Source organism: Pelophylax lessonae, assembly GCF_965119305.1.
Source record: "Pelophylax lessonae genome assembly, chromosome: 9".
Lineage (NCBI taxonomy): Eukaryota > Metazoa > Chordata > Amphibia > Anura > Ranidae > Pelophylax > Pelophylax lessonae.
Window position 1 is genome coordinate 229,654,029 of NC_138776.1, and position 26,953 is coordinate 229,680,981.

General features: G+C 44.7%; 2 protein-coding genes across 2 annotated transcripts in view; one reads left to right on the top strand and one right to left on the bottom strand.

The window, feature by feature from the left end:
• Positions 1-7,420, bottom strand: part of TMEM17 (transmembrane protein 17) — an 88,077-nt gene extending 80,657 nt beyond the window's left edge. Inside the window, exon 1 of the mRNA XM_082268506.1 lies at positions 7,258-7,420. Coding sequence (XP_082124632.1) covers positions 7,258-7,366 — 109 coding nt within the window. The 5' untranslated portion in view covers positions 7,367-7,420. The remainder of the gene's footprint in view (positions 1-7,257) is intronic.
• Positions 7,421-7,744: 324 nt separating this feature from the next.
• Positions 7,745-26,953, top strand: part of LOC309564560 (uncharacterized protein) — a 137,947-nt gene continuing 118,738 nt past the window's right edge. The window contains exon 1 of the mRNA XM_082269206.1: positions 7,745-7,805. The gene's annotated coding sequence lies outside the window, so the exon portion shown is untranslated. The remainder of the gene's footprint in view (positions 7,806-26,953) is intronic.

Consider the following 26,953-nt stretch of genomic DNA (forward strand, 5'->3'; position numbering starts at 1 on the left):
AATACGTAGGGGGTTCTTCACTGTAAGAGCAGTAAGGATGTGGAATTCTCTTCCACAAGCAGTCGTATCAGCAGGGAGCATCGATAGTTTCAAAAAACTGTTAGATGGGCACCTTAAAGACCACAAAATAGAGGGGTATACAATGTACGGTTAACAGCAAACACACACACATCATAGGTTGAACTGGATGGAAGGATGTCTTTTTTTCAACCTCTCTAACTATGTAATTATGTTCCATCCCAAATTTTAGCAGTTCTAAAAATGAACAATTTTTGTTTTGGAGGAACCCTTTCATTTAATTCTAGATAGGTTCGCACAGCTTCATAACTTTTGCAGAAGTGCGGAATCACTGTGTAGAGGGAAGAGACATCAGCTGTGACTAATAGTATCTATTCCTCTACCAGTAAACCCCCGCTCCATCGCGGTTCAGTTTTTGCGGTCCCGGGATATTGCGGTTTTTTTTGTAATGTTATTTTACTATATAAATCATTAAAAATTAAATATTTTTGTGTTTTCCATAGCTCTTGCTATGTCTCTCAGTATCTTTTATGTGTTTAAATGAGTTTCTATTGTTTTAAAAGTGTGTTTAAAGACCTTAAAATGCTTTTACACGTACAGTGACAGTAAAAAAACATGCCTACAATGCATTTTAATAGGGTTTTTCTATTTCGCGGATTTTCACTTTTCGCGGCTGGGTTCCGGAACGTAACCCCCGCAATGGAGGGGGTTTACTGTACCTCTATTTGAGACAATTTGTTAATGCACTGAATAGTATCCTTAGGAAAAGCTGGAGTCCCCGTAACTAAAAGTTGCCGTGACTGAGTCAATGCCACTCACGATCGGTCTTCCTGGGGTGCTTCTCAAGACATTTGTGAAATTTTGGTAGATAATATACCATAGGTGTCCTTGGGGCTAAGGGAACGAAAAAATCCTTCTCCTTTTTATCTATGATTCCTTCTTCATAGCCTCTCTCCGTAATTCATTCAAGCTGACGTTTATAAGAATAGGTTGGAACTTGTTTAAGAATTTCATACGTGTTTGAATCTGACAAAAGGTTATGCATTTCTTCTAGGTAGTCATCTTTGTTTAAAAGCACAATCCACCCCCCCCCCCCCCCCCTGTCAGCTGGACGGATAATTTAATTATTTCGGTCTCTTTACAAACTGCGCTATTGTTTAAAGTGAATAAGTGCCAATAAATACATATATAAAAATATATATAAATGAAAATGTATAAAAATGTTTTGCCAACCTACAATTCATTAAATATAAATTACCAAAGCATGAATTAATAATAAAGTGCATACAGTGCTAAAAAAAATTCCATAAAAATGTATATATAATGTCCATAAATCACCAATGTGATAAATCAATGATTATTAACTGCATAAATTACTGTGAACTGCATAAAGTATTAACGCGTATAATCCATGATCACCACTGTGATTCACATGTGAAAAATCTTGTGGATCGCTGTTCAAAGGACCCCCACAAATTGTGTATAGATATTGTGTCTAAATCCACCACCGATAAGCAATGCCTACTTACCAGAGGTAAGTATGTGACTCACGTATAGAGAGAAGGAGACTTTCAAATTGAGCACATAATCTCCACCACATTTTTAGGTTGGCAATTTTTTTTTATTCATTTTCATTTATATGAATTTTTTATATGTGTATTTATTGGCACTTATTCAGTTTATACAATAGCGCGGTTTGTCAAGAGACCGATTGGACAAGGAGTTGACCGGTTTTTTGAAGTTTACATTCTTTTACACCCTTCCGGTCTTTACAACTAGCAGCTCTACTTGTTTCTTTTTAGGCACAGTTAAGATAATTTATTTACATCTCATTTTTACACTTTAACCACTTGCCGACCGCCACACGACTATTTACTGCGGCGGTCAGCCCCTCACAGGCAGAGCAACGTAGTACTACGTCGCTAGCCTGTGAGGGTCTAGGGAGCGAGCGCGCGCCCCCGCTCCCGAGTGGTCATGGACCCCCCCCCGTGCGTGTGACCGGCGGACCCGATCGTCCGCCGGTCACTCGCGGTCGTCGGTGGAGAGGGAGAAAGGCAGACAGCTAATGTAAACAAGCCGCCTGTCATTCTCCCCAGTGTATGAATGATGATCATACGGTTCTACTATGTAGAACCGTTGATCACTGTTCATACATCTCAAGCAACAGCCAATCACAGTTAGAATCACGCCCCTAGGGACACACATAGCCCCTCCCTCTAAAAAAAGTCTCTGCCAGTGTAATTTTACAGTAACAGTGCATATGTATAGCACTGATTACTGTAGAAATGTCACTGGTAACCCCAAAAGTGTCAAAAATGTCAGTCAAGGGTCCGATCTGTCCGCCGCAATGTCGCAGTCCCGCAAAAAAATCGCAGATCGCCGCCATTACGCGTCAAAAAAAAAAAAACAACAAAAATGACAAAAATCTTTCCCTTTGTTAGTAAACGCAATAACTTTTGCGCAAACCAATCAAAATACGCTTTTTGCGATTTTTTTTACCAAACATAGGTAGCATAAAACAAATTGGCCGAAAATGTTAAAAAATTTTGATTTTTACATTTTTTTTTTGGGGGGGAATTTCATATAAAAAAATGTGAAAAATATTGTTATTTTTGCAAAATTGACGCTCTTTTTTTGTTTATAGCGCATGATCAAAAAATTGCACAGGTGATCAAATACCACCAAAAGAAAGCTCTGTTTGTGGGAAAAAAAGGACGTCAAATTAGTTTAGGTACAGCGTCGCACGACCGCGCAATTGTCCGTTAAAGTCACGCAGTGCCGAATCGCAAAATAGGCCCTGGTCAGGAAGGGGGTAAAATCTTCCGGGGCTTAAGTGGTTAATTAAATTCTTTCGATTACAGAGAGACTTAACCCCTGCCATCAAGTCCCCCTGAGACTTATGTTTGAAGTTACACTCTTCCAAATCTTTGAGCAACAAGTCTCTAAAGACTGAAACGTTACCCCCCTTAGCTTCCAGGAGAGTTAAAAAGGTAAGCACTACAGAATCCTGTATGTACATAATTGGGTCTTTGAGTGGGTCCACAATTCCTATCAGCAGCATTAGTTAAAAAATGTCTTTTCATATTGAGTTTCCTGAAATATTTTTGTACGTCTATAAACATCTCAAACTTATTCAGGGTCTTAGTGGGTGCAAACTTCAAGTTCAAACCTTTACCTAAGATACGTTTTTCAGAATCAGTAAGAGTTATCCCAGTCAAATTTAAAGTCTCTTCACATTTTATCTTTTCTTTTTTTTCTTGGAGTTTCATCCCCTGCACCGCCTTGTTATTTTTCTTTTTCCTTTCCCCTGGCCTTTGCCTAAAAAACCTTTGGGTTTGGAACTAAGGGGGGTCATGAGTTGACTTTCATATGAGGATTCGTAGGTTTCATCCTCCTCCTCCATTGGGTCATATAGAGGTTCATACCTATTATGGTACAACTCATGTGACACCCCTGGTGGATTAGGGGGACCTCTATAGTTCCCCATATAATCTACTGAACCCTTACCCGTTGTCCAATAGGTTCTTGAATTAGAATTTCTATGGGGGGAAGCACATGTGACCTCCTCTTCTGTCGTGCATCCACCCCCATTGGTATAGGGTCCTCTCGGGGGACCCTTCCATGGTTTACCTCTGTCCCCATTGGGGGTGTGAGGGAGTTTTTTCTTTGAGGGGTTTAAATCTCAAAGAAGGTTCCATCCTGGAAAAAGCCCCAGTATTGGATTGCTTTAACCACTTAAGCCCCGGAAGATTTTACCCCCTTCCTGACCAGGGCCTATTTTGCGATTCGGCACTGCGCGACTTTAACGGACAATTGCGTGGTCGTTGTACCCAAATGAAATTGACGTCCTTTTTTTCCAACAAACTGAGCTTTCTTTTGGTGGTATTTGATCACCTGTGCGATTTTTTGATCATGCGCTATAGACAAAAAAAGAGCGACAATTTTGCAAAAATAGCAATATTTTTCAGATTTTTTTATATGAAATTCCCCAAAAAAAATTAAAAATCAAAATTTTTTAACATTTTAGGCCAATTTGTTTTCTGCTACATATGTTTGGTAAAAAAAAAAAATCGCAAAAAGCGTATATTTTGATTGGTTTGCGCAAAAGTTATTGCGTTTACTAACTAAGGGAAAGATTTTTGTCATTTTTATTGTTTTTTTTTTTGTAAAGTGTAATGACGGCGATCTGCGATTTTTTTGCGGGACTGCGACATTGCGGCAGACAGATTGGACCCTTGACTGACATTTTTGACACTTTTGAAGGTACCAGTGACATGACTACAGTAATCAGTGCTATACATATGCACTGTTACTGTAAAAATGACACTGGGAGGGAAAGGGTTAACTTTATTGGAGAGGGAGGGGTTAAGTGTGTCCCTAGGGGCGTGCTTCTTACTGTAATTGGATGTGGCTTTGTGTGTAACAGCACAGATCAACGGTCCTACATAGTAGGACCGTATGATCTGTGCTTTTACACAGCGGAGAATGACAGGCGGCTTTGTTTACATTAGCCGCCTGCCTTTCTCCCTCTCCACCCGACGATCGCGAGTGACCGGCGGACATCGGGTCCGCCGGTCACACGCGCGGGCTTCTTAGGGAACGAGCGGGGGCGGGAGCGGGCCCCCGGCGGCACGCGCTTGCCCCCTATTGGCTCCCAGGCTACGGACTTAGAAGTACGTCACTTTGCCTGGGAGGGGCTGACCACCGCAGTATATAGTCGGGCGGTGGTTGGCAAGTGGTTAAAGACTGGTTTGCCCCTTGACCTCTAGGGGCCATGGGAGCCTTGGGACCACTGGTGCCATTATCTCTCTGGGGTCCGTCCGCTCCTTAAGTGCCAGGAACTACAAAATTGGAACTTGTCTGAGACACAACAACTTCTTCCCATTTTCAATAGGGTGACCAGACGTCCCCAGTTTCCGGGGACAGTCCCCAGATTGAGGACACTGTCCCCGGTCCAATTCTGTCTCCAGTTTTGTCCCCGGATTCAGGGCCTGATTCATGTAGACAGGGCATTCCTTACTGGCTGAGAAACAGCCTGGTGGCTTGGATGCAGACGCCCCCTGCTGGACGATCTCACTGCCGCTCCTGCTGCTGTTCAGTGAAGAAGAGGCAGAGCCAAAAATTTACTGTGTGGGGGGTTGAGACCGAGAGGAGAGCAGATGGTGGGGGGGGGGGGGGGGGGGGGTCTGTTTGTATACAGGTGAGGGCAGTGGGGGAGAAGGGGTCAGAGCTGATGCAGCTGCATGGAGAGATGGAGAATTTAGCTGTTGTGGGGGAAGAGCTAAGAGGTGGCTGCAGAGATAATCTGTGAGAGAAGGGTGCAGAGGTGAGCTTTGGATTTGCAGGCAGATATGTCCTCTGTGCATAGCAAACCTCTGAACCCTGTACTCTATTCCTAACAACCTCCTGTATATTATGTGCCCTGTGCTCAGCACTCTGTGCATTATGAAGTCCTGTGCCCAGCGCTCTGTGTATTATGCAGTCCTGTGCCCAGCGCTCTGTGTATTATGAAGTCCTGTGCCCAGCGCTCTGTGCATTATGTAGTCCTGTGCCCAGCTCTCTGTGTATTATATAGTCCTGTGCCCAGCGCTCTGTATAATATGCAGTCTTGTGCCCAGCACTCTGTGTATTATGCAGTCCTGTGCCCAATGCTCTGTTTTATGTAGTCCTGTGCCCAGCGCTCTGTGTATTATGTAGTCCTGTGCCCAGTGCTCTGTGTATTATGTAGTCCTGTGCCCAGCGCTCTGTGTATTATGTAGTCATGTGCCCAGCTCTCTGTGGATTATGTAGTCCTGTGCCCAGCACTTTGTGTATTATGTAGTCCTGTGTCCAGCACTCTGTGTATTATGAAGTCCTGTGCCCAGCGCTCTGTGTATTATGTAGTCCTGTGCCCAGCTCTCTGTGGATTATGCAGTCCTGTGCCCAGCGCTCTGTGTATTATGCAGTCCTGTACCCAGCGCTCTGTGTATTATGTAGTCCTGTGCTCAAGGCTCTGTGTATTATGTAGTCCTGTGCCCAGCGCTCTGTGTATTATGTAGTCCTGTGCCCAGCGCTCTGTGGATTATGCAGTCCTGTGCCCAGCGCTCTGTGTATTATGCAGTCTTGTGTCCAGTGCTCTGTGTATTATGCAGTCCTGTACCCAGCGCTCTGTGTATTATGTAGTCCTGTGCTCAAGGCTCTGTGTATTATGTAGTCCTGTGCCCAGCGCTCTGTGTATTATGTAGTCCTGTGCCCAGCGCTCTGTGGATTATGCAGTCCTGTGCCCAGCGCTCTGTGTATTATGCAGTCTTGTGTCCAGTGCTCTGTGTATTATGCAGTCCTGTACCCAGCGCTCTGTGTATTATGTAGTCCTGTGCTCAAGGCTCTGTGTATTATGTAGTCCTGTGCCATTTGCCAAAAAAATACGTCCCCAGATTTAATTTTAAAAATCGGGTCACCTTAATTTTGAAAGACATGAGAAAAGAAGCATGTTTTTTTTTCTGTATTTTTTCGCTTTTATAGCAAATGATAGCAAGTGATCAAATAGCACTAAGGCTACGTTCACATGTGGGCGTAGCAGATCACGGGCAGAATCACCGCGGTTCTGCCCACGATCCGGAATCATTGCAAATCGCAGGACGCCTGTGCGATGCCCGTGATTTGCAATGGCACCCCAAACGCTGTGCGATGTTGCCGCGATTTTCAGGAGCTTCTTTTGTGCATCACGCGATTCTGTTTGCGCGATGTTATCGCGATTCGGCAGGGGCAAATCGCGGCAACTTCGCACAGCGTTTGGGGTGCCATTGCAAATCACGGGCATCGCACAGGCATCCCGCGATTTGCAATGATTCCGGATCGCGGGTAGAATCGCGGTGATTCTGCCCGTGATCCGCTACGCCCACATATGAACGTAGCCTAAAAGAAAGCTTTATTTTGGGAAAAAAGATAAAAATGTCATTTGCGTACAGTGTTACATGACCAAGCAATTACCAGTAAAGGTAACGCTCTGGTCACAAAGGGGGAGGGGGGGGGTAAAACCTTAAGGGGGTCAAGTGAAAAGTTTTACCCCAACAAAGTCACAAAGGGGTTAAAACCTTCTGGGGGTCAAGTGGAAAGTTTTACCCCCACAATGTCCCAAAGGGGGTAAAATCTGTCACGTGGTTAGGACTAACACCTGTTAGGTTACGTTTATAATGGATAACAGCATCTGTAGTCCTGAAAGAATTGATGTTACACAAAGCAATGATCATTATTCCTCACCACAAGCCTCTGTCAGTTCACCATTTGGTGACATGGTCCTCCTAACCCCAATAAATATATTTCGTGTCGCAGAATCCAGCTGCCTCCTAACCGGACCGGGGAGCGCCATCTGGAACTCAAACTGCAGGCCCGTGTTCTATATTCATCGTCATGGAAACCGACGCGGTAACCACTGCGCATGCGCGCCCTCCCATTTAGCACTGTACTGTAACAAGCGACGTTGTAACGGAAAAGCAGGCGGGGCTTGCTCTCAAATAACATTTATTTGGACGCAGTATGGGTAAATCTAAGCGAGATCAGAGAGAGGACGTAAAATTAAACTCTTAACAGCTGACAGGGAGAAAAGCTACTAATATCGCGGCACGCGGGAAGAGGAAGTGCGGCATGACGTAAGACGCACGCATGTTCAGGAAGAGGATTTTGGAACGCACAGCTCTGAGGCAGCTGTTGAAACGCACAACCCGGAAGAAAATCAGGTTTGCAGGAAGTACTGGGTACGCTCTTTTCTCGGAGAGTGTAGAGCGGAGAGGCGAGGGAAGTTGCTGGAGGTAAATATATTGAAGAATTTAATTGTAAATTGCATGCTTAGAATGTCGGTATCACGTCAGACAGTTTCCCTGGAGCTGTCCGCTGCACCTATAGTTAACATACCGCTTTAAAAGAGATGACATTCTCTTTATTTTAGTTTATAGGCTGGGTAAACAAACTCTAGTCAGTGTGCCCGGGGGAGGGGGAAGGGGTGATAGAACCAACACTTCCAGGCAGAAGTGTTCCACTACTTCTAGCGACCCTGCTACAAAAAGGAAACTGGCCAAAAGCTGTTTCAGCAGAAAAAGATTGTAAATACTTAAATGTTCTGTTTATGCACTTTAATGAAGTATTATTTATTGTTCGTTTTCTCAATTTTCTTTTTTTTCCCCCCACAGGCTGTAGCACTGCACCAGAGTGAGATCAAAGAAGACAAACTAAGAAGTGTGAGTGGCGGTTCACATTAGTGCGATCACAGAGATCGCATGTAAGTGTCGGGTCACACTTGGGCGATGCGGGAAGGCTGCAAATTCGCAGCCTGTTCCCGCATCACAAACGCACATTTGGCAGTTCACACTGACATATGCGATACGCTGGGGGTGTCAATGAAATGTTAATGACACCCCCAGTTTGATCGCATATCGCAGTGCGATCTGACAGTTCGCGCAGGATCGGATCGCACAAGTGTGATCCACTGTGCGATGCGATCCTGATGCGGCTGAAAAAATGCCTCCTGTGTGACTTTTGTGCGGGTGCAGTGCGAATTCAGCCATACAAAGTGTATGGCTGAATTCGCACTGCACATCCGATCGCATGTAATGAAGGAGCAGTGCGCTCCGATATTACATGCGATCGCCGCACACGCGGAAGTGTGAACCGGCACTAATTCAGAGCGCACTGCTCCTAAAATGACATGCGATCTCTGTGCAGTGCAAATTCAGCTGGCTGAATTCCCACCGCAATCGCACTAGAACACGCACATGTCCCTCTTTTTGGTCCGCAAAAGTGCGATCTGATTCTGTGCGAACTTTCAGATCGCACTGCGATATGTGATCTGGGGTGTCGTTAACTTTTAATTGCCCCCCCCCCCCCCCCCCCAGCGTATCGCATATGGCAGTGTGAACTTCCAGGGGTGCGGATGCGATGCGGGAACACGCTGTATATTCGCAGCGTTCCCGCATCGCACAAATGTGAACCGGCACTGAAACTCTGAAAATATTGTCAGTGTGCCTACATTTGCAGAACTCTCTCCCTGTGGTGCAGTGTTACAAATGTATTTACGTTCCTGAGCTAACAGCATTGCATTTTCACACTAATGTATTGTTTTCTTTTCACTAAAGCCCCGTACACACGCGCAGATTGTTGGCCGTAAATTGTTGGCCAACGTCCGATCGGCCGATTGTAGGCTTGTTAGTATGATGCCTCCGACAACCAACTGCGAATTTTCGGCCGAAAAAAATCTGGTGTGCATGCTGTAAAATTTTTGTTGGCCAACAAAGAACGGCCGATTGTTCCTAATGCCCCATACACACCTGCAGATTATCTGCAGACTTTTGTCTGCAGACTTACCAAAACCATATAATATGAGGTCAAACCTAAACACTTTCAATTTGTATGCAATCCGGCAGGCCCTTGCACTACATAGAAAAGGTAAGTCTGCAGACAAAAGTCTGCAGATAATCTGCGTGTGTGTATGGGGCATCAGTCAGTACAGATTTCGGCAGACAAAAATCAGATGAGCAAGACTGGGCATGCTCAGAGAAGAAAAAACACACGGAAAGTAAACCATCACATGACATCACTTCTAAAGTAGATTTTTGTTGGCCAACAAAAGTCCAGTGCAAATCTAGAGCACATTTCAACCAATAAACACTGGACAAAAGTTGGCCGATCAGTTGGCCAACAATCTGTGCGTGTGTACGGGGCTTTAGTCTCCATTTACACTACCGCGACTTGTCAGCCTGACAAGTCGCGGTCCATGCAGTGCTCCAGGACCCGTTCTAATAGGAGCGACACAAGACGCTCCGACTTAGAAAAAGGGTCCTGTACTACTTCGGGGCGACCTCGGAGCGACTTGCATAGACATTCATTATATGAAGTCCGTGCAAGTCGCGGTGCACGCGACTTCACAGGTCGCCCCCAAAGTCGTGCCGCTTCAGTGTGAATGCGGTCTTAAAGAGGTTGTAAACCCTCTCTTGGAACTCATACCTATAGGTAAGTCTTTAAAAAAAAGTTTACTGTAGGTACTGTGAATATCTCCTAAACTTGCACCGTTAAGCAGATATTTACTTTTAATGCAGCCAATGACTTCATCGGCCCATGGGCTCTGAAGGAGCGGCCACCTATGCCGTTCCTTCAGAGCCCTGTGCCGTTAACGGCGCGAGTGTTGTAATCGCGCCTCCAGCCAATCAGGTGGCCAGAGCATGCGAACCAGGAAGAAGGACGGCCGAACTTGTTGGCCGCCCTGTCGCAAAACGGGCGGCACCGCGGGGGCTTCGTTCTAAGGTGAGTATTTCATAATGAGCTAGTATGCGTTGCATACTAACTCATTATGCCTTTGTCTTACAGGGTTTTTTTTTTTTTTTTGGGGGGGGGGGGGGGTTTACTTCCTCTTTAATGCCCGTTCACAACTGAACAGACATCTGCTGCACAGTAAACCGCAGCAGTCCATTCCAGCTGCATTGGGCCAGCAGTAGAGGGTGGAGTGGTGGTGCACGATTCAGCGCATCACACAGCTCCCATATTTTTATATTTTTTTTTACACTTTACTTTATTTGATGTTTACAAAAGTGACACTGCACTGCTGTACATGTGATCCTGTCCAAATGCACTGCATTTAAAATGTAGGATTTCTGCATTTTATCGCAGATCACTGCAGTGCAGCTCTGGGCTGCATTTAATTGTGAATAGGATTCACAGAAAACCGTGCGGGGAAAATGCTGCTCACCATACTAGAATGATTTGGACCTAGCTGGCCAGGGCAGAGTTCCCCTGATTTGTTATTATCTACGTTCCTAAAATATCAAATGCATGTACCATAGGATAAATAGTATTTACTATTGTAAATTGACTTTAAAGTATATCTTTAAAAAAAAAAAAGTTTTGTTTTAACCGAGTGGAGATGAATTAGAACACGTTAGTTTTTTTTTTATTGCTTTCTGTGTCTCTATTAGGGAGATTCACCCTCTCCATTTTTCCTGTTTACCATTATCATTAAGGCCCCATGCACACAGGGTGTCAGAAAAAATGAGCTGCAGAGCCACTTCTAACGCCAGGAAAAAGCAGCTGTAAAAACATTCTTTTAGTAGCTTTTTCCATTGGCCTTATTGCACGTTTGGCCACGTTGGCTTTTAGCAGCATTTTTCTGCCTCCATTCAAAATCAGTGGTTGCCTATGAGCCGTCTTTGATACGGCTTTCAGCCTATTGATTTGAATGGAAGTAAATATCCGACTTGTGGTGCAACTTGTGCTCTGAGGATCTTGAGGGGGAAAATACATACCAGGCCACACGCCCTCAACATGGGGGGTGGTGCTTTGGAGCAAGGGGGGGCTCTGCACCCCCCCACCCCAAAACACCTTATCCCCATGTTGATGAGGACAAGGGCCTCTTCCCAACAACCCTGGGCAGTGGTTGTGGGGGTCTGTGGGCAGGGGGCTTATCGGAATCTGTAACAATGGGGCCCCCCAGATCCCAGGCCCCCGCCATATGTGAATGGGTATGGGGTACATTGTACCCCTACCCATTCACCCCATTAGAGGCAGTGTATGTAAATAATGAAAGGAGACGGTTTTGAGAAGTCCTTTATTAAAAATCTTCCTCTGGTCTTCTCCCCTCTGGTCCTCCTCCGTCGATGTCTCCGGTGATTATGCTGGCTCCAGTCTTTGCAGCTTGTTATATAGTCATTAGGGGCGTGGACTCCAGGTGACGTCACCTGGAGGCCACGCCCCTAATAGCTATACAACACGCTGCAAAGACCGGAGCCGGCATACTCACCGGAGACATCGGTGGAGGAGGACCAGAGGGGAGAAGACCGGAGGAAGATTTTTAATAAAGGACTTCTCAAAACCGTCTCCTTTCATTATTTACATACACTGCCTTTAATGGGGTGAATGGGTAGGAGGGGTACAATGTACCCCATACCCATTCACATAGGGAGGGGGCCTGGGATCTGGGGGGCCCCCTTGTAACAGGGGGAGTCCAGATTCATATAAGCCCCCTGCCCGCAGACCCCCACAACCACTGCCCAGAGTTGTCGGGAAGAGGCCCTTGCCCTCATCAACATGGAGACAAGGTGCTCCAAAGCACCCACCCCCCCCCCCCCCCATGTTGAGGGCATGTGGCCTTGTATGGTCCAGGGGGGTGGAGCAGCTCGCTCGTCCCCTCCCCTTTCCTGACCTTCCGGGCTGCATGCTCGCATAAGGGTCTGGTATGAACTTGGGGGGGAGGGGGGAAACCACACCATTTTTTCAGTGTCTGGCTCCCATCAAAATCCATACCAGGGCCTGGTGGGGACCCCCATGCCGTTTTTTTTTTATCCCCATTTTGGCGTGGAGTTCCCCCTTTAAGATCCTGGAAACGCAAGCCACACCACAAGTCAAATCATCTTGATCCGACTTGTGATATGACTTCCATTCAAATTAATGGGCTCCCATAGGGAACCATTGATTTTTTTCATTATAAAAAAATAAAAATAAAAAATGTATAACGTGGCTTAACGCTGTATAAGCAACGTTAATCAGCCTTTAGCAGTGTCAGATGTTTTTACAGCTCAGACGCTGGTCGTCAGAACGCACAGGCCCTGGTTTTTTTTGCAGCTTAAAAACGCCTATGCCACTTGGAGCTCCTAAAAGCCTGAAGGCCGGGAAGTTGGCGCCTCCCTCCAAGGGATTCCTTCTCAATTCCTATGAGCAAATAAGTGAAGTAAAATCACCCCAATGGGACACAGATGCCATATTCTATTCAAAATGAAAACAAATGTTTTACTTTAACCACTTGAAGACCTAGCCTTTTTTGGTACTTTTTGTTTACATGTAACCATCAGTATTTTTGCTAGAAAATGTCTTAGAACCCCCCCAAACATTATATATATTTTTTAAAGCGGAGGCCCTCAAAAATAAATTTGTGGGTTTTGCAATTTTTTTTTTTAAATGCATTTTTTGGGGAAAATACACTTATTTGAATACATAACCCAATTTAAATAGTAAATAGATTAAAAATATGCACGCCAGTGCAACGGCGACAAACGGCATACATTTTACTATCTATAGGCGATACTTTAAAAGCCTTTACAAGTTACCACTTTAGATTTACATAGGAGACTTGATTCTAGAATTACTGCCAATGATCTGTCATTCACAGTGATACCTCGTTGTTTTGTGTCCATGCGGGACCAACGCGTGTGTTTGGCTTTTTTATTTTTACACTGTTGCTTTATTTTTATCCCTTTTATTGCTGTCACAAGGAATGTAAACATCCCTTATGACAGGCAAAAGGCATGTGATAAGTTGTCTTTATGGTGAGATTTTATTTTTTGGTTTAACCAGCAGGTTGATGGGGGGGATCACCTAATTCCCCCAATCTACACGTTTAAGGTGGATAGGGGAATCCTTTCTGTGGAAATGTTCCAGTAGTTTTGGTTGTACAGAAGCTGATCAATTTTTTAACCACTTTACCACCGGAGGATTTTGCTGTCTTACGTCCAGGCCACTTTTTGCGATTCGGCGCTATGCAAATTTAACTGACAATTGCGCGGTCGTGCGACGCTATACCCAAACAAAATTTACGTCCTTTTTTTCCCATAAACAGAGCTTTCTTTTGGTGGTATTTGATCACCTGTGCGATTTTTACTTTTTGCGCTATAAACAAAAAAAATGTAAATTTTGAAAAAATAATATTTTTCACATTTTTTTTATATGAAATTCCCCCCCCCCCAAAAAAAAAAATGTAAAAATCAAAATTTATTTAAAATTTTTGGCCAATTTGTTTTCTGCTACCTATGTTTGGTAAAAAAAATCACAATAAGCGTATTTTGATTGGTTTGCGCAAAAGTTATTGCGTTTACTAACTAAGGGAAAGATTTCTGTCATTTTTGGTGTTTTTATTTTTAGCGAGTAATGGCGGCGATCTGGGAATTTTTTTTTTTTTGCTTGCGGGACTGCGACATTGCGGCGGACAGATCGGACCCTTGACTGACATTTTTGACACTTTTGGGGGTACCAGACAGTCCAGTGACATTTCTATAGTAATCAGTGCTATAAATATGCACTGTTACTGTAAAAATGACACTGGCAGCGAAGGGGTTAATTTTATTGGATTATTGGAGAGGGAGGGGTTAATGTATGCCTGGTGCTTACTAACGTGTGTGGGGGGAGGTGACTGAGTGACACAGGGACAGATCGCATGTTCAGCTATGCTGAACCCTGCAATCTGACCCTGTCTGTCACTTAGGAGATCCGCCCACTCTGTTTACACAAGTGGGCGGATCTCCAAACTCGATTCCCCGACGATCGGGGAAGAGCAGCGGCGATCGCAGCTGCTCCTCACCTGGCCCGAATCCCGCTTTGAATGAATACAGCGGGAGCGAGCCTCCGGCGGCGCGCGAGCGCCGCCCACAAGGGGAGGAGTCCAGCGACGTAGTACTACGTCGCTGGACGATAACGAGCCACTGTGCCGCAGTAGAGGCACAGTGAGCGGTCATAAAGTGGTTAAACACTGTACTGAGCTGGCCAGAACCAGTTCTTGAGGGAGTCTAATCCACGCTTTCTCAGCTCTTGCTGTGAAGAAGCCTTTCCGTATTTAAAAGCGGAGCTCCACCCAAAAGGGGAAGTTCCTCTTTAAGCACTCCTCCCACCCCCCTCCCAAAAGGGGGGGTGACAGGTACCTAGTTTTTGTAGTTCTCCTCTCCCCCTCCCTCCTTGCAATCTTCTAGGACATGTCACAAGTCCCAGAAGATTGCCCGACCAATGGGGTGGCGCTGCGCACAGCTGGAAGCCCACACTTGCAATGCCGGCAGAGAGGAGATGGAGAGAAGCTAGGTTTCGGGTGGCCACATTGCTGGACCGTGGGACAGGTGATTGTGTGTTTATTAAAAGTCAGCAATCTACACTTTTGTAGCTGCTGACTTTAAATAAACACAAAAATGAGTGGAAATCAATGCTATTTGCTATCAACCCTGCTGCCAGAAGTGGGGCCTCTCCTCATTTGCTATTGCAATGGGCAGTTGCGTTTACTTATTTTGGGGTGAGGGTTGCCCTAGACACCACTAGCTACTTTCCAGTAAATCTGACTCCTGTGGTTCAATGTGTTAAAGCTAAATTCAAAGCACGGGAGAACCTTCCCTTGACCCTTTTAGGGCTTGTTAATCTTCTGAAAATGAAAATCCTTCCCAAATTTGGCTAACTGTTTCAGGATTCTAAACAGGGATTCCCAAATCGTTTTTTCATGCAGTTACATAGTATGTTTTTTGTTCTTTTTATGTGGTCCAAGCCCCCCCCCCCCCCCTTCAAGTTGTCTAGCTTAATGTGACCCATCTCTCAAGGAGGTCTAGCTGTACCAGACCGCCACAAATCTTATAGATAGAGCCACCCAGTTGGTCACTGCTCCCTGGTGGCTTAATCAGGATCTCACTAATCTGTCCACGGCTTTGGAACTCTGCACTCAGTGGAGGCCCCTTCCGAGGTCCCAGAGCTCCGTATGCGTGAACGCCATCTATGCATACTACTCTTCTGGCCTGGAATGCAGGACACACCTGTGAGCTATATCTGCAAATCCACAGTCTACCCAAACACTCCCTTATTGTTCATTGATGCCCCTGAGATGGACTGGGAGGACCTGGGGGATTACCCACTTAAGATCCTAGATTCACTAAGGGATCAAATCATTCAGTTCAAGGGCATAGGGCTTATCTCACCCCCCCACCATTTACACAAAATGGGGCCTACCCATTCTTCAGCATGCTGGGGCTGTCTTCTAGGGCACTTAATCCACATGTCTTTATCGTACTTCATGGGACACAGAGCAGCCATGTTCATTACTACATGGGTTATACGCCACCTACAGGTGAATTGACACTGGCAACCAATCAGACAAAAGGCCCCCCCCCCATATAACCTCTCCCATACAGGAAGTATCTCAGTTTTTTCAACAATGTCCTAAAGGTGATGGTCACGGTTGAGAAGCTCTCCGCATTTGTTTGTCTTTTTTTCAAAGAAGAAGAAAGAAGATTATGCTACAAACCCTGATCAAAGTAATGGACTGGCCAAGCATGTCTCCAGACTTAAGCCCCATTGAGCAAATGTGGGGCATCCTCAAATAGAAGGGGGAGGAGCGCAAGGTCTTCAACATCCTCCAGCTCTGTGATGTCGTCATGGAGGAGTGGAAGAGGACTCCAGTGGCAACCTGTGAAGCTCTGGTGAACTCCATGTCCAAGAGGGTTAAGGCAGTGCCAGAAAATAATGGTGGCCACACTTTGGGTCCAATTTGGACATTTTCACTTAGACGTGCCAGCGGTTTAGACATTTAATGGCTGTGTGTTATTATTTTGAGAGGACAGCAAATTTACACTGTTAGAGCCGGTTCACACTACCACGACCAGAAAGTCGCCCCATGAAGGAGTGACTTTTTAGCGTGACTTTGAAGAGACTTGTTTAGAGACTTGGAAGAGACTTGTGCACTACTTTGAAGAGACTTACATGATGGGCAACTTTGTCTGTGGGGAATGCCTGGCTAATCTCTTTCTTCTTCCTGGAAAGTCTGATAAAAAGTCGCTTGAAAATAGATAAGGATCCGACTTAGAGGCGACTCCCACTGAAGTCTATGTGCACAAGTCGGATACAGATCGCCTTGAAGTAGTACAGGAACCTTTTCTGAAGTCAGAGCGACTTCAGTAGTGCATTCATTTACATTGAATTTGTGATGACAAGAGACTTGGGGCGACTTGAGGGCACACAAGCCGTGTCCCAAGTCGGAGTAGTGTGAACCGGCTCTTAGCCTCGGTTCACATTTATGCGAGTGCGGGAAGGCTGCGAATCCGCAGCCTGTTCCCGCATCGCACACGCACCCCCGGCAGTTCACACTGCCATATGCGATACGCTGGGGGTGTCAATTAAATCTTAACGACACCCCCAGTTTGATCGCATATCGCAGTGCGATCGTGCAGTTCGCACAGGATCGGATCGCACAAGTGTGAACCGCTGTGCGATCCGATCCTGATGCGGCTAGAAAAAAGGGTCCCTGTGCGTGTTTGGAGCGGCTGCGGTGCGAATTTAGCCATACAAACTGTATGGCTAAACTCGCACCGCACAGCCGATTGCATGTAATGTCGGAGCAATGCGCTCCGACATTACATGCGAACCCCGCACACGCACAAGTGTGAACCGGGGCTTATACAAGCTGTACACTCACTACTTTACATTGTAGCAAAGTGTAATTTCTTCAGTCTTGTCACATCAAAATATATAATAAAAGATTTACAAAAATGTAAGGGGTGCACTCACTTTTGTGAGATACTGTATATTAGGGCTGCGCAATATTGGGGGAAAAAAAAGTACATTGCAATATTTTGGTTTTCAACGATATATATATATATATATCGCAATATTTCTCTGGGTGGAATGCAGAAGACACTGACATTGTGGATTAGGCAGAGTCGGGACTCAGTGGTGATAGGAGGTAGAAGTTAGAACACAGCCCGACATGAGTGGAGCAGCCACAGCTCCTCACTGTTGTCCTGTCTGGAGCTCAGGATCAGATGGTGACCCGTCAGGCACAGGGTCCCACCCACTGGCGGGTGGAAGGATCGGTACAGGACCACCTTGTCCAACCGGTGGGTTTTGATCAGCTCTGCAAACTCCATAGCGGACACCGGAGGATCCCCGTCACCGTCCTCTCATCACCGGTACTACACCTGACACAGCGCTCCCCCTCCCTCACGAGACGAGTTTCCCCTTGATTTTGGCTGTGATCCCAGCTCTGCCTCTAGTCTCCAGCCGACCATTGCTCCGCCCATTGTCTCTCCATTGACTCTATTTACAACACATTACAGCCTGATCCCGCCCCCGTGCGCGCCCCCGATGCAGCCAGGAGAGACAATGGGCGGAGCAGGACGGAGTAATGGTCGGCTGGAGACTAGAGGCAGAGCTGGGAGGGCTGGATTGCATCGGGCTGGAGGGGCGGAGTTCCGATCACAGCCGAAAGCAAGGGGAAACTCGTTTGTGTCGGCTGCCTGCACAATATCGTGTCTTCGGCGATATGAAAATCGCCCACGCCCGCAGAACGATAGTCGATATCACATCGACTGTCGCTCAGCCCTACTGTATATACACACACACACACCCTGGCCAAAAACAAAGGTCACACACTAATATTTTGTTGGCTTTGATTACAGCATGCATTCGCTGTGGCATTGTTTCGATAAGCTTCTCACAAGATTATTTTCCATCCTTTTTTACCAAGATCTTGATGATGGGAGAGTCGGACCACTGTGCGAAGCCTTCTCCAGCACATCCCAAAGATTCTCAATGGGATTAAGTTCTGGAATCTTTGGTGGCCAATCCATGTGTGAAAATGATGTCTCATGCTCCCTGAACCACTCTTTGACAATTTGAGCCCGATGAATCCTGGCATTGTCATCCTTGAATATGCCCATGCCATCAGGGAAGAAAAAAATCCATTTGATGGAATAACCTGGTCATTCAGTATATTCAGGTCGTCCGCTGACCTAATTAATTCCAGGTGGCGACTTCTTTTTTTTTTTTTTTTTTTTTGGCCAGGCTGTGTGTGTATGTGTGATCTATATTATAATGTGTATGTATATACAGTATGTCCCCGTTCACACTAAGGCGACCTGTGAGGCGACCTGGTCGCCTCACAGGTCGCCGTAGGTCGCCTTCCATAGGGAAGCTGCGGACCCGTTCTAATAGGAGCGACACAAGTCGCTCCGACTTAGAAAAAGGGTCCGGAGCTTCTTTGGGGCGACCAGGAGGCGACCGCCATAGACTTTAATGATATGAAGTCCGTGGCGGCCGCTCCGAGGTCGCGGCGCGCTGCTCGCACCGCGATCTTGGAGGTCGCCCCGGGAAGTAGCGTCGCTCGTATGTGAACGGGCACTAACTCACATATATTTAGATTAAAAAATTATATAGAATATATACACACACATACAGTATCTCACAAAAGTGAGTACACCCCTCACATTTTTGTGAATATTTCATTATACCTTTTCATGTGACAACATTGACAAAATTACACTTTGCTACAATGTTAAGTAATGAATGTACAGCTTGTATAACAGTGTAAATTTTCTGTCCCCTCAAAATAACTCCACACACAGCCAATAACGTCTAAACCACTGGCAACAAAACGGAGTACACTCCTAAGTTAAAATCTCCTTATTGGGCCCAAAGTGGCCACCATTATTTTCCAGCACTGCCATAACCCTCTTGTGCATGGAGTTCACCAGAGCTTCACAGGTTGTCACTGGAGTCCTCTGCCACTCCTCCATGATGACATCACGGAGCTAATGGATGTTAGACACTTTTTGCTCCCCACCTTCCATTTGAGGATGCACCACAGATGCTCAATAGGGTTTAGGTCTAGACACATGCTTGGCCAGTCCATCACCTTTACCCTCAGCTTCTTTAGTAAGGCAGTGCTCATCTTGAAGGTGTGTTTGGGGTCCTTATGTTGGAATACTGCCCTGCGGCCCAGTCTCTGAAGGGAGGGGATCATTCTCTGCTTCAGTATGTCACAGTACATGTTGGCATTCAGGGTTCCCCAATGAACTGTATCTCCCCAGTGCCGACAGCACTCGTGCAGCCCCAGACCATGACACTCCCACCATGCTTGACTGTAGGCAAGACACACTTTTATATCACTTAATTCTCCACAATCACAACAAAGAATCTAAAGTTGGATTTAATTCCGTTTTATGATAACTTGGAAACATTTTCATTATGTTGCCTTGCAGTCTGCCAAGGGCCCATTTACACCAATGTTCTGCAGTAATGGGTGCACTACTGTAAAACACAGTAATGCTGTGCCCTTTATTCAGAATGGCATCCTAACACACCTTCTCAGTGCACTTGTGATGCGCTGCCCAGCTAAGGATCCCGCATGCACAATATCTAGTCAGTTGTGGTGCATTGTGTAGCTCATTCAAATGAATGAGCTCTATTGTGAACTTTGAAGACAAACTTCTACACAGTGTATATTTCCTGTTCACCACTTGCAGCTACCCGGTTGAGAGCTCAAAAAAAAGTTTATCAAGGTTTAAACGAAATCCCCAGTGCATGTTTTAAAATTTTTTAAAGCGGCATTTATCCATAACCTCTTGATTTAAAAAAAAAAAAAAAAAAAAAAAAAAAAAAAAGAAATTGTGTTCTTTAGCCAGGAACATACCAGAAGCATACATTCCACATAATTATGCTACAAAAATTAGTATGTGCAGTAAATTGCCTCCAGCAATGCTCCTGTGTCTTCTTGGCAGAGTTTGGCATTTTGCTGAAGCCCAGAGCCCCTGAACAGCAGCAAATCATATAGTGGAGCTAAATCCATTTATTTAACAGTGTAAAAAAAAAAAAAAAAGTTACATTCCTGGAATGATGAGATTGCTAACTGTCAAACCATCAAATTGCTGGTGTCACAACTGGTCACCTGTGCAGCACCATAGCAGTTGCAGATCAAACAGAAGCAGCTTCCTTGGCTGTAAAGTATAGGTCAGTTTCGTTCTGCTTTAAAGCTATCAGCAGATTGGCCTCTTCAAACTCAGCAGTGCCTAAAAATGGAGAGCAACTGCGCATGTGCAAAGCAGGGTGAGTGTATTACTGGATTTTAAACTGTATAGGCATTTATTTGTAATGTTTTACATAGCTATACCTGCAAAAGGGGCCAGAATGAAGTGATCAAATGGGACCTAATTTTCTGGCTAAAGTTCCACTTAAACGCAGTTACCAGGCCACTGTGAATGTGCCTTTAACTAGAGTTATGAATAAATGTATTGAAAAAAATGAACGTGGGATGCATGGCTTCAATTACTCCAATGATAAAGTGACTTGGGGTATCATCCCAATATATGGTAAAAGAGGGATTATAGAGCGTCTGAGGCTTTAAATATACCCCTGTTGTCACTTCCATATATACTCAAACAGAAAATATGTTGTATATAAAAAAACTGTATATTTTATTAAATACAATTTAAAAGTGTATAGCAATCGTCCATGTCTTTGCTTTAATACATCACAGAAACAAGCAATCTGTATCCTTCAAAAAATCCACGTGTTTTGCGGATATACCACTTCTTCTGGACCCTCAAGAATTTGCTTATTCACAATCTTACTTTATATTGTCTCGTCTCATGTAAATGATTTTTAACTTTTTTGGATGCAGTAAAAAGTATATTTTATACAATTGTGATCACCCCTCCTTTTGTGGCCTTAAAAATCCAATCTCTCTTTTTTGTTAATTACGCAATTATGGATGATGGCCAATAGGCCACTGTTATTTTTCGACTTATTCACAATCATAAAAACAAGTCTACAAAGAAGAATGCAAAAAACAAGAATCATAATATTGGAATATCACATTAACATAATACATAGATACAGATCTAAGATCCATATATTTTATACATTCCTCATGTATGATATTGACTATACAAAACAGAATGGGGGAGAAAGAGGTGGCGGGTCGGGGTTATTAAATAAAATATAAAAACTCTTACACAAAAAAAAATGATGCAGAGATAAACGGGGGGTAGCGTCATTAGCTTTCTTTGCCTGCTGGTCTATGGGAGGATAACACATGGATATAAGGTATGTGAATGACCAGATTGTCCAAAGGTCTAGACTGTATAGGCAAAGATAAAAGTGAAGCCACTGTCAGAAAAATATATAGGCAATATAATGAATTGAAGCATGCACAATCTCTGCATGCCTTACTTGCTCTTATAATAGATTGGCAATTTATAACTCATAAGATGGTGAGAAGCTATAGTCGATAAATTCTGGATGAATGAGATGAGTAAATGGGTAGATAAAATGCAAGGCAAGAGTAATTCAAATTGTACTAATCAAAGACCCCACCAGTTTATGGTCATCTGTGGTGAAATATAAATAGGAATGTAACCCATCTAGGAGGCTATACTCAAATATGCAGCATAGAAAGGGTACCAAAAAAAAAACAATGGGCACCAGTTCTCAAAAAGGATATCGGGGAACTGAAGAAAGTGCAGAGAAGGGCAACCAAACTGATAAGAGGCATTGACAAGCTCAGCTATGAGAAAAGATCAGAGGAACTGAATGTATTCTCTTGAGAAGATTGAGGGGGAATATGATCAACAAATATATAGGGGTCAATATAGTAATGCAGGTGATGGCTGCGTGTGGTCCCCGTACAGACGCCCGAGGCGTCATGGGCTCCCATGGCAACCTTGTCGTGTCAGGCCTGGGCGCCGCCCCTTAGGCTGTATGGGCTTGTGACGCTGGAGACATGATTTGCGTGACAGGCCCGCTCCTGCTCCGCCCCCTTTTCCTCCCGTGGGGCCGTTTGGTGTGGGGGAGTGGCTGTGGGCGGAGTTGACTGGAGATGGGTGGCGGCTGGTCTCTGTCTTCCGGCGGCGCAGGACGCCGTCCAGCCTGTCACGTCCGCATTTTGCCTCATCGTTTTACGTCTGCAAAGTGGAGTGGGGTTCAAATGGAGCATGATCCCCAGTATGCAGCAGACGCTCTTTTGGCTGTGGTCTAGATCGGAAATCCTGGCAGTTTGTGGCAAACTGTATGTGTGGAAGTACCTTGATGGGGGGTTAGCAGATTTGCTGCTTTCCGATCTATGGAAGCTATTCTGTGATACATTTTCTCCTTGTTTTTTTTTTTTTTTTTTCTTCATTTACTTATATGCACCTGGGTTTGTGCTTATTTCAGGTGGACAATCCCTGCTATAATACTCAATGCCTCCTTTGTAGCAAGTATATACCCAGATATATTGTTTTGGGCTCCATACCTGCCCACTGCCACCTGCCTGCAATGGACTGTGGAGGGGGTCTTTTCTTTTTCCTATTTTTCTTTTTATTTTTTTTTATATTTTTCTGAACTTTTTGGTCCTGGTGAGGAAGAAGAAAAATTTGTATAAATTGAGAATATCCTGACCCTTGCTTTAATTGTGACAAACCCGGCCTAGACTGTGACCAAATAATACTCCTCTTTCTTTCTGTGCTGAATGTAACCAAATGTTTTGGCCCAGTAAGTAATATTCATTATTTTTCTCAAATGTAGTAAATTCTACCCAGTAACTTGGGCTAGTTGAATACTCATGTGCTTTATTAGGTATGCTCTTCATAGTATTGGCTCCTGTACTACCCCCCCCCTCTGCGGGAGACCAGTAGTGGCCGTGCCTGCATGCCTCCTGGAACTCTGGGTTCCACAATCTGGGCTCACACATCCTCATTTTTCAATATCTGCTCCAACTTACAGGTATGGATCAGTCTTTTCAATACTTAGGTGTCTCACCAGGTGGATATTGGTCAAAATGCATGAACAGAAGCTTATTTGTATTTGCATCAATGTATAACTTTGTTTAAAATGCATTTATTTTTCTGTTTTGACATGTATATGTTTTACTTAATAGAGGGACCCTTGTCTACGCTTTTCTGAAGAAGCCTGATTTGGCGAAACTGGTCAAAATCATTTAGCGTTCAGGACCAACTTATATACTCCATGCCCTTTGTTATGGCATGGGTTTTTTAATGTATCTTTTTGAGTCCATTCAGACAGGGGCGACACGACTTGCTGGGGCGACCTATGAAGTCGCGGTGCACAGCGTGCACTGCGACCTCGGCGCAACATGCACGGACTTCATATAATTGAAGTCAATGCAAGTCGCCTCCAGGTTGCCCCAAAGTAGTACAGGACCCTTTTTCTAAGTCGGAGCAACTTGTGTCGCTCCTATTAGAACGGGTCCTGTGCTAATCAATGGCAGGCGACCGACCGCGACTTGTCAGGCGACCAAGTCGCCTGACAAGTCGCGCTAGTGTGAATGGACCCTTAATGTATCTTTGCCTTTGTTTTGATGTCTGTGAGTTGAGCGCTTTTAACACAGTACGCAGTATTGTTTGATATATTTTTTTAAAACTATGTGCATTGACTAAATTAACATTCTAAGGCTCCTTTCACACATACAGTCCATTCAGTTCATCAGTTCAGTCACGTCAAAATGTGTCATTTTTACATCTGTTTTTGTCCGTTATCGTCCGTTTTTTTTTTTTTTTTTGTTTTTTTTTTTTACATCCACTACCAATGCAAAAACGGTCCGTTTTTCGTCCGATACGTTTTTTTGACGGATGAAAAATAGGGCATTCATCCGTTCCAAAAAATGGACATTGACGGAAGCGGATGCAAGCAGATGTTAACTAATCATCCGTTGTCATCCGTTTTTACATAGAGATGCATTGATGTCTGTTTTTCATCCCTCAATGGATAGAAGACAAACGGACCGTATGTGTGAAAGGGGCCTAAGTGATTATGCACCGTTAAAGTCCCAAGATACCCATTTTTGCCCTTTCTTGTACATTATGGGGATGTTGGTGCATTACTGAGTTTATCGTATTGGCACCATCTATTTGATTTTCGTCAATATAGTGAACTTGTTGTTCACTTTAAGGGCATCACAGATGACAAGGGGACACGCTTTACATCTAGAGAAAAAGAGATTTTGTCTCCAAATACGGAAAGGTTTCTTCATAGTAAGAGCTGTGAAAATGTAGATCAGATTCCCTCCAGAGGTGGTTCTGGCCTGCTCAGTAGATTGCTTTAAAAAAAGCCTGGATTCTTTCCTAGGTGTACATAATATAACTGGGTGCTAACATTTATAGGTAAAGTTGATCCAGGGAATATCCAATTGCCTCTCGGGAGATCAGGAAGAACATTTTTCTCCTTTGTACAAATTGGATCATGCTTTGCTGGGGTTTTTCACCTTCCTCTGGATCCACTGTGGGTATATAATTTTATATATGGGATTGTATGGTTTGTGGGCTGGGGGGTGGGGGGTTTCCCCCCATTTTTTTTTTTTTTTTTTATTTGAGCTAGATGGTCTTTTTTTCAACCTAACTGTTACCAAGACAAACCCTGTTACCCAAACTGGACATCCAACATTTTAGACTCTTTAGACTCTCAACCTCAAGCTGAGACAGGAACAGCCCACAAAGGGTGGTCCATAATATACCCCACAGGGGTCCTCCAAGGGCCACAGGTTATGTTGTGGCTGGGGTCAGTAATTGAACTCACAGGCATCCATGCCATCCTGGCGGGCCTCTGCTATCCCCCCCCAAATGCAGGTCTGGGGTAGCAGAATGGCGCCCACGCCAACAAGGGGCTGCCTGAGATGGACAAGCTAGGTTACATGTATATACACATGGGTGTATTAGGAGGGTGCCCAAACTGCATGTGTGCAACTGGAAATGACGTAACCGTGGAAATATGTCTAAAAACATCCTGCTATACACCCAAACCAAATGTACCAAGTTGGCATTAATGCAATCCATGATGATTTGAGAAGTCATTTCATTTGCTGGTATTGGGCCACTGTGTTTTTTCAAGTCCAAAGTCAGCGCAGCCCTCTACCAGGAAATTCTAGAGCACTTCATGCTTCCCTCTGCTGACCAGCTTTATGGAGATGCTGATTTCATTTTCCAGCAGGACACACTGCTAAAAGTACCAATACTTGTTTTAATAATCATGATATCACTGTGCCTAATTGACCAGCAAACTTTCCTGACCTAAACCCTATAGAGAATCTGTGGGGTATTGTCAGAAGGAAGATGTAACACTAGACTCAACAATGCAGACAAACTGAAAGCTGCTATCAAAGAAACCTGGGCTTCCATAACACTTCAGCAGTGCCACAGGCTGATCGCCTCCATGCCATGTCACATTGTTGCAGTAATTCATCCAAAAGGAGCCCCCGACCAAGTATTGAGTGCATACTGTACTGCACATGGACATACTTTTCAGTATGCTAGCCTTTCTGTATTAAAAATCCTTTTTTTTTTTTTTTTTTTTTTTTTTTAATGGTCTTCTGCAATAATCTAATTTTCTGAGACACCGAATTTTGGGCTTTCACTAGCTGTAAGCCTTAATCTTTAAAAGGAAAAGAGAGAAATGCTTGAAATATATCACTCTGTATGTAACACATCTGTATAAAATTAAGGAGTTTCACTTATTGAAATGAATTATTGAAATAATTTTAACTTTTTTTGATATTCTAATTTTATGAGATGCACCAGTATTTTGTAAAATGATTTCAGACTTGTACCTATGTATTATGTTAACCACTTTAATACAGGGCACTTCCCTCCCTTCCCGCCCAGGCCAATTTTCCCCTTTTAGCGCTGTTGCATTTTGAATGACAATTGCGCGGTCATGCAACACTGTACCTACACCAAATTTATGTCATTTTCCCCCCACAAATAGAGCTTTCTTTCGGTGGTATTTGATCATCTGTGCGATTTTTACTTTTTGCTAAACAAATAAAAAAAGACCGAAAAGTTTAAAAAAAAAAAAAAAAATTTTGTTTGTTATACAATTTTGTAAATAAATATTTTTTTTCCTGCACTGATGAGCACTGTTGAGACTGCACTGACAGGCACTGATGAGGAGGCACTGATGGGGTGGCACTGATGGGGTGGCACTGATATGCGGCACTGATAGGCACTGATATGTGGCACTGATAGGTAGCACTGATATGCAGCATTGGTGGGCACTGATAGGCGGCACTGCTGGGCACTGATAGGCGGCACTGCTGGGCACTGATAGGCGGCATTGATGGGCACTGATAGGTGGCACTGACGGGCACTGATAGGTGGCACTGACGGGCACTAATGGGCACTGATAGGCGGCACTGGTGGGCACTGATGGGCACTGATGGGCGGCACTGATCGGCACTGACGGGCGGCACTGATGGGCACTAATGGGCACTGATAGGCGGCACCGGTGGGCAATAATGGGCACTGGTGGGCGAACACTTAAGGATGGCAATGATGGGCACTTGTGGGCAGCACTGATAGGGAGGGCACTGGTGGGCAGCACTGATGGGGTGGGCAATGGGGGGCTCCCTGAGCCCTGATTGCCATCCCTGGTGGCCATAGTGGGCATCCCTGGGGTCATAGTGGGCATCCCTGGG